General features: G+C 54.2%; 1 protein-coding gene across 1 annotated transcript; it reads right to left on the reverse strand.

Annotated features, from left to right (window-relative positions):
• Positions 1–9,499: 9,499 nt before the first annotated feature.
• Positions 9,500–10,436, reverse strand: NGA_2084900 (uncharacterized protein; the record flags this gene model as incomplete). The annotated part of the gene is made up of 1 exon (XM_005854820.1): positions 9,500–10,436. A coding segment is annotated over one exon (834 nt), but the record flags the coding sequence as incomplete, so codon positions are not given.
• Between the last annotated feature and the right edge of the window lie 2,189 nt (positions 10,437–12,625).

The following is a 12,625-nucleotide window of genomic DNA, read 5'->3' on the forward strand; positions in this document are numbered from 1 at the left end:
CAAGAGGTACACGAGGGGAAATCAGAGGAGAGTTGAACAATGGAGAAAAGGATGAAAGACTGTTTCGGTTACATTGACTGGTTCAGGAAAAACTACCTGGAAGATGCGTGGGAGAAAGCTGTCGGTACTTTGCGCATGATTCCAACACTCTACATTTGGACCTTCATAACGTTTTTCTGAACAAGCCCTCTTCGCCATGTCCCTTTCCTTCTATGCAATCTTCGTTTACTATTCCTCTTTGTATTCCCGCCCCTCCTCCTTCCCCCTCCTCCCCCCCCCCTTCGAATCCGAGCCCTCCCCTTCCTGCCGCAAGGCCAAGAGCGCCTGTAGAAAGGCTTCCACATTATTCCCCGCGGCCAGGGCTTCCATGCCCCGGGAAGGGTCAAGGCCAAAATTGGACACGATGGCATTAAAGTTATCCGTCTGGAGGGCACCGGTCAAGGACGCCAGGCTCGAGCGCAATTGGGGACTGCGCACGATCGCCTCCAGCTGCTCCGGGGTCTGCTGCCCCTCCGGTAGGAGCGGGATTAGTTGCTCTTGGACGGCGGGGTCGGCTAGGATGCCAGAGCGGAGGACTTGGTCGGCGCTGAGCACCTCCGTTAAGGGCACCGACTGCGGGGGCTGTGGCTGTCGGCCTGTCAGGTTCATCATGGCCCGCTGCAAGTCTGCCGCTGTCAACTGGCCCCCTCGACCGACGGCACCGGCGCTGCTGCTTCCCGAGGCGGGGGCAGTGGGGGCGATTGAGGGCGCGGGGGCACGAAACTGACCTGACGTGGCCCCAGGGCCGAGCATGGATGACAGCAAGTCTTCCACGTTTTGCTGAGAGGGTGAGGCGTCCGAGGCGCCGCCACCTGCCCCACTTGCGCCTCCTTCTGTGCTATCATCTCCACCCATTGAGGTGTCTTCGGCTGGTGGTTCAGCCATGCACGTGTTCAAACGCGTTACGACTTCTTCGTCCTTTTCGTCGGAGGCACTTTGCATCCAAAAAAAGAGCGTCGCGAGGACCCTCCTTGATATTGTAACATGTACACGCGATCTTTGGTGCGGCCGGTGTTTACTCGTGTGAAGTGTGCGTCATGCGGCATGACAATCACGTCCTCCACGACCGTATTGGTCGTTCGGTCTTTCCATTGCAGGTGGGTGAGCTCGTCTACATGCTTCAAGAGAGTAAGTTGTCCCTTGCGTCGATCAGGCGTAATCAAGAATTTGTTATTCCCCTTATCTTCCACGTCGCACCGTCCTGCTTTAAAGGAGACGTACTAGAAGTGACGGAAAACGCACATTCGTGCCAAGACAAGACGAGAGTTAGTATTAAAAGCTCAACCAGAAAAACCATGAAAAATACCCCACACCTACCTCGCGTGTTGTGGGCACAAAACTGCCGAAGAACCGTTCCATGCTAGTCTCCCTGATACCAACGCTGCTGTGGAGGACATGTATTGGATTTATCAGAAGCCTTTTTTGTTGCACGGGATAACAGGATCCTGGCTGTTTGCCTACAGGAACACATCGTCGTTCGATCCTCGCGACAGGGAGCGAAGAGCGACGGCGAGGGAGTTGCGGCCTAAACCATCACGTCATCAGGAAGGGGACTAAAGTGGAGGGAGTTGCGGCCTAAACCATCACATCATAAGGAAGGGGACTAAAGGGGAGGGAGTTGCGGCCTAAACCATCACATCGACCAGCCAAGACAAGAGGAACTTCACGTACCTGCGTGGGCCGCACAGCGTCGACACGAAAGCCACCAGAGCATTGCTTGCGTCCTGGAATATTAAGAAGCTCAAAATTTTACTGTTTTTCAAACAGGTGTTCCTTGACACTGGACATGGCGCCTCCAGGACGTTATCAAAAGACTTGTGATCGTCGACGGATACCATCCCACAGGCTTCTCTTGTTCGTCCATTCTGTCGTCGTAGTAGTTCTTTTGTCCAACAGATCAGCCGCGTTCCAACACGTAAATCCACCAAGATCTATTTTTGAGAGGAGAAAGACAACTTTCCCGGACGGTAGCGGCAGATTTCAAGCAATGTCGGACGACAAAACAGACTTCTTCAACACATCAAGTTGTCTACACGACTCCAGCTCCGGCCCACGCGCCGCTTCCTTGCGGAGCTCTCACCATAACTCATTTGCTAGAATAAAGGGATCACAAAGCACTCGCGGCGATTTTTTGCGGCAGGGCTTATTGACAGCGGGTGGGGCTGCAATGGGTGCCTTCTTTTCACCTGATCCCGACTTCCCCCGGCGACCTCGTCATGCTCATGCAGCAGCCAATCGTGTGCAAGACATGGACCTTCCAGCGGTGGCTTTTGAAACCAAAAGCGGGCTGCGGTACTACGATGTTCGAAAAGGTGAAGGTATGAGTCCGAAGTGGGGCCAAGTGGCGATTATTCAATATGAGGGCTACGTACGGGCCTCGCCTTTTTCCAAGCTTGTGCTATTCGACGACACCTACGCCCGTAAAACGCCATACCTGGTCAAGCATGGCAATGGTAGGGTCATTCGTGGACTGGACGAAGGCATCCACTCCATGAAATTAGGCGGCCTTCGTCGAATCGTTGTGCCTCTTGAGCTGGGTTATACAAAGACGGGCCTGGGCCCACTGCCGCCCAACGCTTTTCGCCGTAAAATCCTGGTGAGAGAGCTAGGAAAGGCAGAGGTGAACGATCCTCCAGGAGAAATAATTTACGACGTGGAGCTGGTGTCTCTGTATGACGATGAGGCCGACTTGGGGTACTACGATGATTTGACATTTGATCCAGGCTACTTGCAGGAAGGGATGGCGAAAAGTTTGCAGGAATTGAGGGACAAAGGGGTGAAAGTACCCTCCACTAAGAGCTTCATGACAAAACCCGAGATTTTGGGAAGTCGGCGGCAGGAGATCGAGCTAAATGGGCTACCGGAAAATATGCAATAAGGCCAAAACCGGCACTCATTTGAATAAAAGTAATTTCATGCTTTTCTACTCCTTCTCTTTTTTTTGCGTGCAAATCGGAATAATTTTTTAAAAAATAAGTTTGTATCGTATTCTTGGACAGAGAATGGTTCCGCGATGCGCATGAATATGGTACGTCCTCCTTGAAATATGTGGGGATCAAAAAGATATCCCGGCAATGATTGACACAACCGTGGCAGCAATAAACTTTCACATGAGAGTGTCATGAAGATTTCTCTTGTCTCTCGTGATACTTATGTCTTTTTCTCCGCGCAATGCTCGGTTAAAACTCTCAAAACCCAGAAGATGCGATGTTTTCCAATTCAAATTGCTTGGGATTCAGTCTCGCTTCCTGTTTTCCTCGTTGCTTTTCGCTAACTTCGCCGGTTTTAAAGGGCCCAAGCATCAAGGAAGAACGCACTTAACACCACGCACACTCAGCCAAGCGACCATCTATCTGCACGTGGGCATCTCTTTCTTCCTTCGATGTGGCATTGATATGGGTGCATTTAAAAGTAGGTCAAGAAGCCTGTGTGCAACCAAGGCTGTCTTGAACGGGGAATCCGACGGTGGAGAGAGGGGAAGAGGGTGAGCGTGATCACCTAAACCGAGGAGATGACCCGCACGTGGTTTAAAGCTCGCGGTGTGGCACCACAAGCAGGGCAGGAAGGGCGTTTTGGGTGACTTCGGACTACCAACATCATAACGCACTGTGCTTTATCTCAATTCTACTTTTAAAGTTGGGGCATAAGCGTTATTGTCGTGTCAGCCCCCTTGACCGCAACACGCGTCTCATGGGTCGCTCAGAGAAGAACAAAATCAAAATCTAGCCCACACGAAACAACTCCCCCATTGCGCCCTTTCGTCCCACAAATGACCACAGCAATCACGACGATACGCACCAGTTCACGCATGAGAAGCCTTCGAGGCTCAGGTGCGGCCATTGCCAAGCAAAAGCCGCCTGTGCCGGTCCCCGTGCCTAGTTCATCCGCGGATGAAGGGGCGGATTACGATGACGATGACGGTACCAGCAGCTTAGGAGGAGGAAGCGTGGTGGCAGCCAACAGTGGCAGTACGGGTGCTACCAACAATGGGATAGGAGGGCGTGATCAACCCCTGTTCTTGCGGAAAACATACCAAATGCTGGAGTCTTGTTCCCCCTCAATCGCTGCGTGGTCGGGCAAGGGTGACTCCTTTTTGATCAAAGATCCTGACAGCTTCGCCCAGACGGTGATTCCGCAGTATTTTAGCCACAACAACTTCTCGTCTTTTGTCCGCCAGCTCAACTTTTACGGCTTTCGCAAAGTAAAGCAAGACGTGCGCGTGTTGCAGGTATGTCGGGCGTTGGGAATGTCCGGGAGGGTCGTCATGCGGAGGAGAAGGATGAGCAGGCCATGGCTTGTCTTTCTCTATGTAAGGCTGCCCTCATGAATGGGTGTGTGTTTTGCACGCCATGCAAAGGGGAGGAAGGGGCGATGATCGCGTAGATGCGTGGTGGGTTTGAGGCAACCGAGACGCTTCGCGTCGTCTCGCTCTCATCTTCCCGCACCCTGATACCCTACGGCTCTGGCAGGGAGGAAGCAACGCGGCTGCCAGCAGCAATCCGGCGAACGCGGGTGGCGGAGGCGGCGCCAGTGCCAAGTGGTGGGAGTTTCGGCACGACAAGTTCATTCGGGGAAAGCCGCAGCTCTTGGCTCAGATCCGACGGGCCACGCATGGGGCGAGCAACGAGCAGGAAGTCTCGCACCTGAAGACAGAGGTAGGGCAGCTCAAGGACCGGATCCAGGAGATGAGCTCGGACATCGACCGTCTGACGTCCCTGGTGCAAGGCCTGATGGTTGCCAAGATGGGCTCAGAGGGGGCCGACCCCAAGAAGAGGAAGGTGTCGGCGGACCGTGCGGCGGCGGCGGCGGTGATGGTGGCCCTGGAGGGGCAACGGAGGGGACGGAAGGCGTCGGGAAGACAGACAGGAGGGCGGCGGGAAGGGAGGAGGAAGACGACGACGAGGAGGAGGAGGAGGAGGAGGAGTCCGAGGGGGAGGGGGGGGAGGCGGGGGCCGGGAGGATGCAGGGGCCCCGGCAGGTCGATGGAGAGAGAGGCATCCAAGAGGGTCTTCTCAAGGGTACGAAGGGGCTGCCAGACCTGTCGGCCATGCCCTCCACGGAAGGAGAGGGCAATGGGAGCGACTTGGTAGGGGCGGGCCTGGGGCTCCTCGGAAACACCTGCAGCGCTGACTCTGTGCTAGCGTTCCAGGAACACAGCCACCTGTTTTTGAGTGGAGATGAGGAGGAAGACGGGGAGAAGCTCTCTGTGGCATTTGATCCCTTCTTGGGCGTGGGGTTGGGGGGGGAGGAGGACGGCCGTCAGAACAGTGCGTCGGCGGCGGGACCCAGTGGGGAGGGCGGCGCGGGCGGGGAGAAGGACTTCGCGCTGAGCATTCTGGAGCTGGATGGGGAGGAAGATGGTCATGCGCAGGAGCGAGGGGCTTCCCATGGCCTGCTCAGCTCGGAGAGTCTTGGGCGGGCGACGGGCGCGAGTGCGCGGGGGTCTTTGGCCTACCATGGGGCGAATGCCGGTGTCCCAATGGAGACCTCGCCGCCGGGCTCCCCGCGGCCCATCCACCTAAGCGGCAGCGACGACAGTCTGGGCGGTGTGGCCATGGACGGGGAGGACTGTAAAGAAGCGCGGGTGGGGCCGGCTCAAGAGGGCGGGAACGCGGTCAGGGCCACTGGGACCGAGGTCGCGGCAGACGTGGGTTTTCTGCCCGAGAGTCTGACGAAGTTATCACCGGAGCACAAGAAACGCCTGCTCGAGACCTTGGTCACAGCCTTGGGCACCACGTCTGCCCCGTCTGCCCCCGCCTCCGTGGCAGGGACCGAGGCGACGGGCCCCGTGCCCGCCACTGCCTCATGTTCGCCGGCGGTGCCCCCTTCCTCATCCACCCTGACGGGGGGCGTCCCGCCCTTGGCGAGTGCGGCCTTTGGGGCCTTGCTGACTCAATACGCCAAGGAGTTGGTTGAGAGTGACAAGCCACCGGGGTCCCCCGCACATTTGGTGGGCCATCACCACCATCACCATACCCGGAAGGAGATCCGATCTCAGGGGTAGAGGCATGAGGACCGGGGAGGGCGGAGGGGGAAAGGGGAAAGAGTGCAAGTCTTCGACAGAATGATTAGTCAGGAGCGACTCGGGAGAATGGCCTACCCTCGCCAGCGTACCATTTGGCACTGTTTTGTGGGCGAGCAGGAAAGACTGATGGGAAACAAATGCCTTTTCGATGGTACCTGCGTTGCAAACTGAGGGGATTTGTAGGTGTGCCTGAGCTCTTGGTGAACGTAATGTTACCCAAAAAGTGAGGTTGTGGATGTACTGGAGGGGGATTTGGGCCAGGAGTGGAGGGAATGTGGGAGTCTGGTGGCTCGGTACACACCAAGGAAGCGTGATGAAGGTTGTGGACCCTGAGGCAAACGGGGTATTGCGTTCACGAGTACCGAGGTGGGAGACATGGAGGAATGCAAGGAGTGGGAGAGGGAAATGAGGGAGTCCTTTCACGCGTAATTATAAAATCACATTCTACATTTTGGAAATCCACTTCGCGGCTCAAATAGAGATTCTGGGAAGATTGGAGGATTCTCCGCCTGGTGGGCGGGAATGCGGCTTCAGACTCAAGCGTGTGCGTATATTTAGGTGTGGAAACAAGAGCAAAGCCGTGTGTCCATGGTGGAAGCGTGGACTGACGGATGTATGGTTACCAGATAGGCTGTAAGGGGTAGCAACTTTAGTCGCCGCGAGTGCATTTCAAATAAGACTTTAAAATGGCCCATGGAATGGTCTGATGACCATCAAGCAACGGGGCGGAGAACCGTGTTTTAAGCCACTTCAAATCGCCAAACAGAAAGAGACGAGAAATTGTGGACCCCTCTTTTTAAAAAAGGATAACGATTCCGATGATGTTGGTTTGCGCCTCACAGAGAGTGGCCAAGATGGTGGCCAAGAGCGTGGCAATTCCTAATGGAGCGAACGACAGTGAAGCAAAAAAGAAAAGAGGCATGGGCTGATGAAAGGGTTATATTCACGTGCAATAAGGATGTTCGATTTTTTACAAGTGTATATGCAGAGGTACCTATCGACCAGGACCTGTCGGATAATATCGCCTCTTGCCACCAACCGCCTCCCCATCAGATCACTGTACTGCTCAAATTCTTGCTGCTGCCACTGAGCCTTTCAACCCGCCTGTTGCTCATCTCCTCCAGACCGTATTTAATCCTTGGTGCGTTGGTTGTGTCCGCACAAGCTAGGGAGTCTGGAAGAACGACTCGCTCCCTCTCTGACCCTTCCTCGGAGCGAGCCGCCCGCAGTGCGAGATCCTCCAAACGGCAGACCACTGGGTGATCTGTGGCAGTGGATGTCGCGTGTCTGTTAACTAATGTACCTGCGCCACCTGGCAAAAGCAGCTCTTCCCCCCACTTCTCCTCCATTTCTAAGTGATGCCCACCGCCGTACACCCGTCTGCTCGCCAGGCCCTTCTCCGACACCAAGAGGTCACACTCATCATCCCGTTTATCATGGATCAATTTGCGGCGGGGGCGAGCGCGGACGCCCATACCCTCTGCGTATTTATGAACGAGTCCTTGCGACCGCTGCCCTTCAAACCGGGGGCGGCCCCCGTCCCCCGCCCCCAACTGCACCGGACGCGCCAGCTGTCCGCGTTGCGAGATCGCCTGATACCTGTAGGCCTCCAGGATAAAGCGTTGACACGCCTCTGCCTGCATGATTGGGTGGCACTCCACCTCCTCCGCGAGCAGGGCGGCGGGCATGTAGGGGAAGCGCACCTGACCCAACACCTCCTCCACCAGCGCCTCCTCTTCCTCCTTCTCGGCCTCGTCCTGCTCCACCGGACGGGTGCGTCGCCACTCTTCCAGCCAGTACACGGCCGCCCGGAACGCCACGATTTCCCCGTGGTCCAAGCCATCGTGGGAGAGGACCTCGAGGAGTAGGTGTCGGGGAAGGCGGGCGACGTGGCCCTTCGCGGCTGCCCAGCACTGCGGTAGGTGGGCGACGAGAAAGAGGAGAGTGTCGCGCCGGAGGGGCCGACAGTCGTATCTCTGCGTCAAGCAGGAGAAAGAGAGACGGGGTGTCGTCAGTTCGAGGATCAGAGGACTCCATAGTGGTAAAAACACACTTACGTCGGCAAGGATTAATATGGCGCAGGCGGTGTCAACGGCCACGGCCGAGGCCAAAAAATTACAACATTGCTCCATAAGCATGCCGACGGCAAACCTGACCGAAAGCTCAAGGACGGACTCGATGTTGTCTTGGTTAAGTTCGATAGGTCTGGGCACGTGCATATTAGAGACATGGAGGCGCATGAGAACCCCTATGGGACACCGGACGCCTTACCCGTCAAGCATGACCAGCACCACGACGTCATACCCTTCGCAGCCCCGCATGCCCTCCAAAAACAAGCCTTACCCTCCATATATAAAATTGAGCATGAGCTCGAAGGCCCCTGCGTCCGTGTCCCGCAAGAGGATGCAAGACTCCTGGCTCTCCCGCATCCCACTGTTGAACATGGCGCACAGAGGCAAGCTGAAGGCCGCCACCCAGCATCGGTGCGCAGGGAATGTCTTCCCTTCTACGACGAAGGACACGTCACAGTACGCGCGCCGCAAAAATTGCTGTCGCACCATCCAGGAACAACGGGCCCGACCCCGATCTCCTAGGACCACTTTGCGCGTGCATTGTCCTCCATCTCCATCGCCGGTACTCAACGACGCCTTCAACCCCCCATCCTCATCCTCTGCGCCTCCCCAAAAGAAGACACAGGAGAAAGCCTTGCATTTGCCAGTGCTAGCCCAAAGTAATCGCGAGCCCGCATTCAGTCCTTGCAGTCGTACCAAACGCTCCTGCCAGGGCCATATGAAACGCTGTACTTTGAGATACAGGTTCCAAAGAATTCTGGAGAGACGATGACGACGCCCTTGTCTGCGAGATTCCAACGCTAATGCAAGAAGAAGAAAGGTCAAAATGACGTTTACAAGCACGAGACGCTTTCGGAGGGATTTTAGGGAGGAAAGACCCCGCTGCACAAACTGCTGATGCGCCACTGAGATTGCTTTGGCCGACGACCCGGTGGTAGAGGAGGCGAAAACTTTGAACATTTCTTTTTTTGTGTATTTGCCGTATAATATGGGGCGTATGGTGTGAGAAGCGACGACAGAGAAAGGATGTTGGCCCACTACCATGATGATGTTGCTTTTGAAGCAGAATCGGCGAGAGTGCAACGTGTTGTGGGTAGCTTCTCATGTGAACAGTCAATAATGGCTGTATTGACCCCTCCTAAGGCACGAGGGAAGACACTCTGTGCGTACCGGGCGTGCAAAGGCTTGTCACTTTGCGACAGGACCTGGTCTAAGGAGATAGTCAGGGCCCGTGGGACCGAACTTTGACGCTCATTGCCCTCCTTCACGTCTTGCCTAGGGGAATCGCGCAAGCCCCTCTTTCACCCTAATTGTGCGCGACAAAACACAAAAGTCCAAAAATTCATGGCAAAGAATAAAGTTTGTCCAGTTTTTACATTATTTTAAGACGTTTGGGGACACTTCCTGCACATGGGAACGCACTATGTTACCCGACATACGCCTGTCTAGCTCACATCCAAAACCAATCAGTAGGTTTTAAGTAGCCGCTCGAACCCCCGCTTTATCTCGCGCTGCTTGACTGCTTCTCGCTTGTCGTACTTTTTGATTCCCCTTCCGATCGCCACCTCTACTTTCACACGGTGGGTGGCCGTCAGATAAATGCATAAGGGAACGATGGTTTGTCCGTCCCTGTCCGAGGCATATTTCAATTCCAGTATCTCCTTTTTGTGCACTAGTAAGCGTCGTGGTCGTTTTTCGGCGTGCTGAAAATACTTTCCAGTCGTTTTATGCGGCCCTATGAAGAGATTGTGAATCCAGAGCTCCCCGTCTCGTACCCGGCAGTAGGCATCTCTTAGCTGACACTGCCCGCTAGCCACCGGACCGATTTCCGTACCAACTAGTGAGATACCCGCTTCAAATTTCTTTCCGATCTCGTAAGATGATTTCGCGTATTTGTTTGTGGCACAAATGCGCTTGACAGTGTGGTGGGGGTCTGCGGCGCCTTTCATAACGAGGTGTCGGGAGACTATGAAGCGGGAACAGGAGAAAGGAATAGAAGAGCACCGAGAGCACTTCCAAAGAGATGACGCAAATAATTGGAAGGAGGACGGTGAATGCGGCGTCAAGAATGCGGAGCATGATGGTGCGGCATCGTAGCCCGTCGCACTCGGAAGCAAGAGTGCAATGACGCCCACACAGAGAAATAGAATCGATGCGGGCGAGGAAACGGCAAGAGGTACTTGTACGTCGGGAACCTCCACATGTACTTCTGTTGTACAATGCACGCAAGCCATTTGTCTTCTCGAAGTCCGCCGCATGACCGCGTAGACGTGCGGTTGCTTTTGCAAGGTCCACGCCTGAGGTCCAAAGAGGGCAGATAAGTCACAGGAAATTTGTCAATCCTGAAACTTTATTTATACCTGCTCAGTAATGGGCTATGAGTGAGACTCAATCACTAGAAAGCTGATAAATCTTTGACCTCGTAGGTCTGATGTCCAGCTCAACCAGGGGCCATGGCATGCTCCGGGTAATCTTTCCCGACACATCTTCGTCCGCACGAGGGAGGGCACCACGGATGTGGACCTTATTTTGCATATCCATGGGAGAAATTTGAGTTGATGTGTTTTAATCTATCAACTTAGATGTTTCTTTTGAATGTCATCGGCAGCCACCAAGGCACCGTTCGAGAAAATTCACCATTTGCTGGAGCTGCGCGATAAGGGGCCAGGAGGCTTTGAGTGACGAAAAAGACATTGCGAGCCAGATTCTTGTTGTAAGCTCCCTTTTTTCTATTCTTCCTTCTTTATATTGTTCATGTTTGTGAGCTAATTCGATCCATTTTTTGCTCACGACTCCCGTAGTGTAACACTTTCGCGACTAGGCCTGGATGCCTTCTCATGGATCCGTTTCTTTTTATGACCAGAGGCTCCAATTCTTAAGGCAGCTTTTTCCTCTTTTGATTCTTCCCTATTAGCTTCCTTATAAGCAAATCAACTCTTCTCTCCACGTCCCGAACTTTCTTGCAATTTCACGTTTCGCTATCCCTGCACGTATGTTCTAAAAGTTTTCGTATTCCTCTTCATCCTCCTCATCCTCTTCATCTTCGTCCTCCTCTTCCAGCTCTTCCTCCTCGTCCTCTTCCATCGCATCTTCGCCCATATCGACGCTGATATGGACATCCTGTAGGGGTAGGCGAAGTGATGAGATCAGGTTGTTCACAAGTTGCGCATGTTAAGAGTTCCATGGCCAAGTAGCACGTGCATGCTATAATGACACACAACAAAGAAGAATCACGCACTATACGTGTAGATGAAAGAATCGTACAAATGCTGGCGCACAAACACATGTCCCTGAGCACCACGTATCCCGCCCTCCACATCCTGCCTATCACATTTTCACAATTTTGACTTCTGCGCGAGTGGCTATAAAAACACTCTAGGTATCCTTCCAAGAAAAGGCCATATCCAGACTACTGTTGAATCGCATTCGGAGTAGACTTACATCCAAGTCAAGTCCCATCTCCTCCAGCTTGCGCATGAGGTCTTCCTTGTCGATCAGGCCCTCCAAGTCCCCGAGGTCCAGAGATGGGCCGTCTCCGTCTTCGATCTGGTCCAAAGCCTCGTCCCACTCCGGGCCCTCATCGTCGATGTCATCTTCCTCTTCAGCTTCATAGTCCGTCATTTCCCTTTCGTCCTCCTCCTCGAACCCGTCTTCCTCGTCTTCGTATTCATCCTCCTCCTCATCCTCAAAGCCGTCCTCCAAGTCTTGATCCTCATCCTCTTCCTCGTCCCATTCACCATCCTCCTCCCAATCCTTCAAGGCCTCGGTCTCCTCTTCGTCAAATTCCGAAGCAGCCGCCACCTTCCTGGCGCTCCGGGCACTCTCGCCCATACCACTGGCGACGAAGCACATTAAAAAGACCAGAACGCCGAAGACAAAGACCAGGCGACGATTCGTGCTAAGAATTCTAGCCATTTGATGGATGATATACGCTGTTGTGTTTTTTGGCTTGAAGGGGGGAGGGGGGCAACCGGAGGGACAGCTGAGGCCCATAAGTAAACAAGTGATGATAATCCTCAAACTTCGCGGCTCCCAGGTCAGTCGAATACGCATCCGAGTATGATACGATCCATTGCACATTACGTGTATCTTGTCAACATCTTATACATGAAATTTCTCGGAATGTGGTGTCTCCTCGTAACTAAATCACAGACGCCAAGGCAGCATGTGGATGGAGGGCCCAGGGAGGCAAGGCGAATATTGCTCCCGTGGGGCTCAGATTCGAGCCATACACGATTGTTACATGCCCAATGCCACATTGTAGACATCGAATATGCCTTATCAAACTAGCAACGACATAGACAGCTCCAGAATTATGATTCAGGCATGTCTAGAGCGTGGCCGAATCGTCTCTGCCGACTTCCTTTCTCTCCCCCTCCCCAGCTCGAGCCAAAAAGTAACGGCCAGGCCGGCCGGTAACCTCAAGCAAGGAACAACCACGCACAAATTGTGGCTGACTGAGCGCGGCCTTCACATCCTGCTCGAAAAT

The sequence above is a fragment of the Nannochloropsis gaditana genome (genome assembly GCF_000240725.1).
Source record: "Nannochloropsis gaditana CCMP526 unplaced genomic scaffold scaffold374, whole genome shotgun sequence".
In the NCBI taxonomy this organism is placed as follows: Eukaryota; class Eustigmatophyceae; order Eustigmatales; family Monodopsidaceae; genus Microchloropsis; species Microchloropsis gaditana.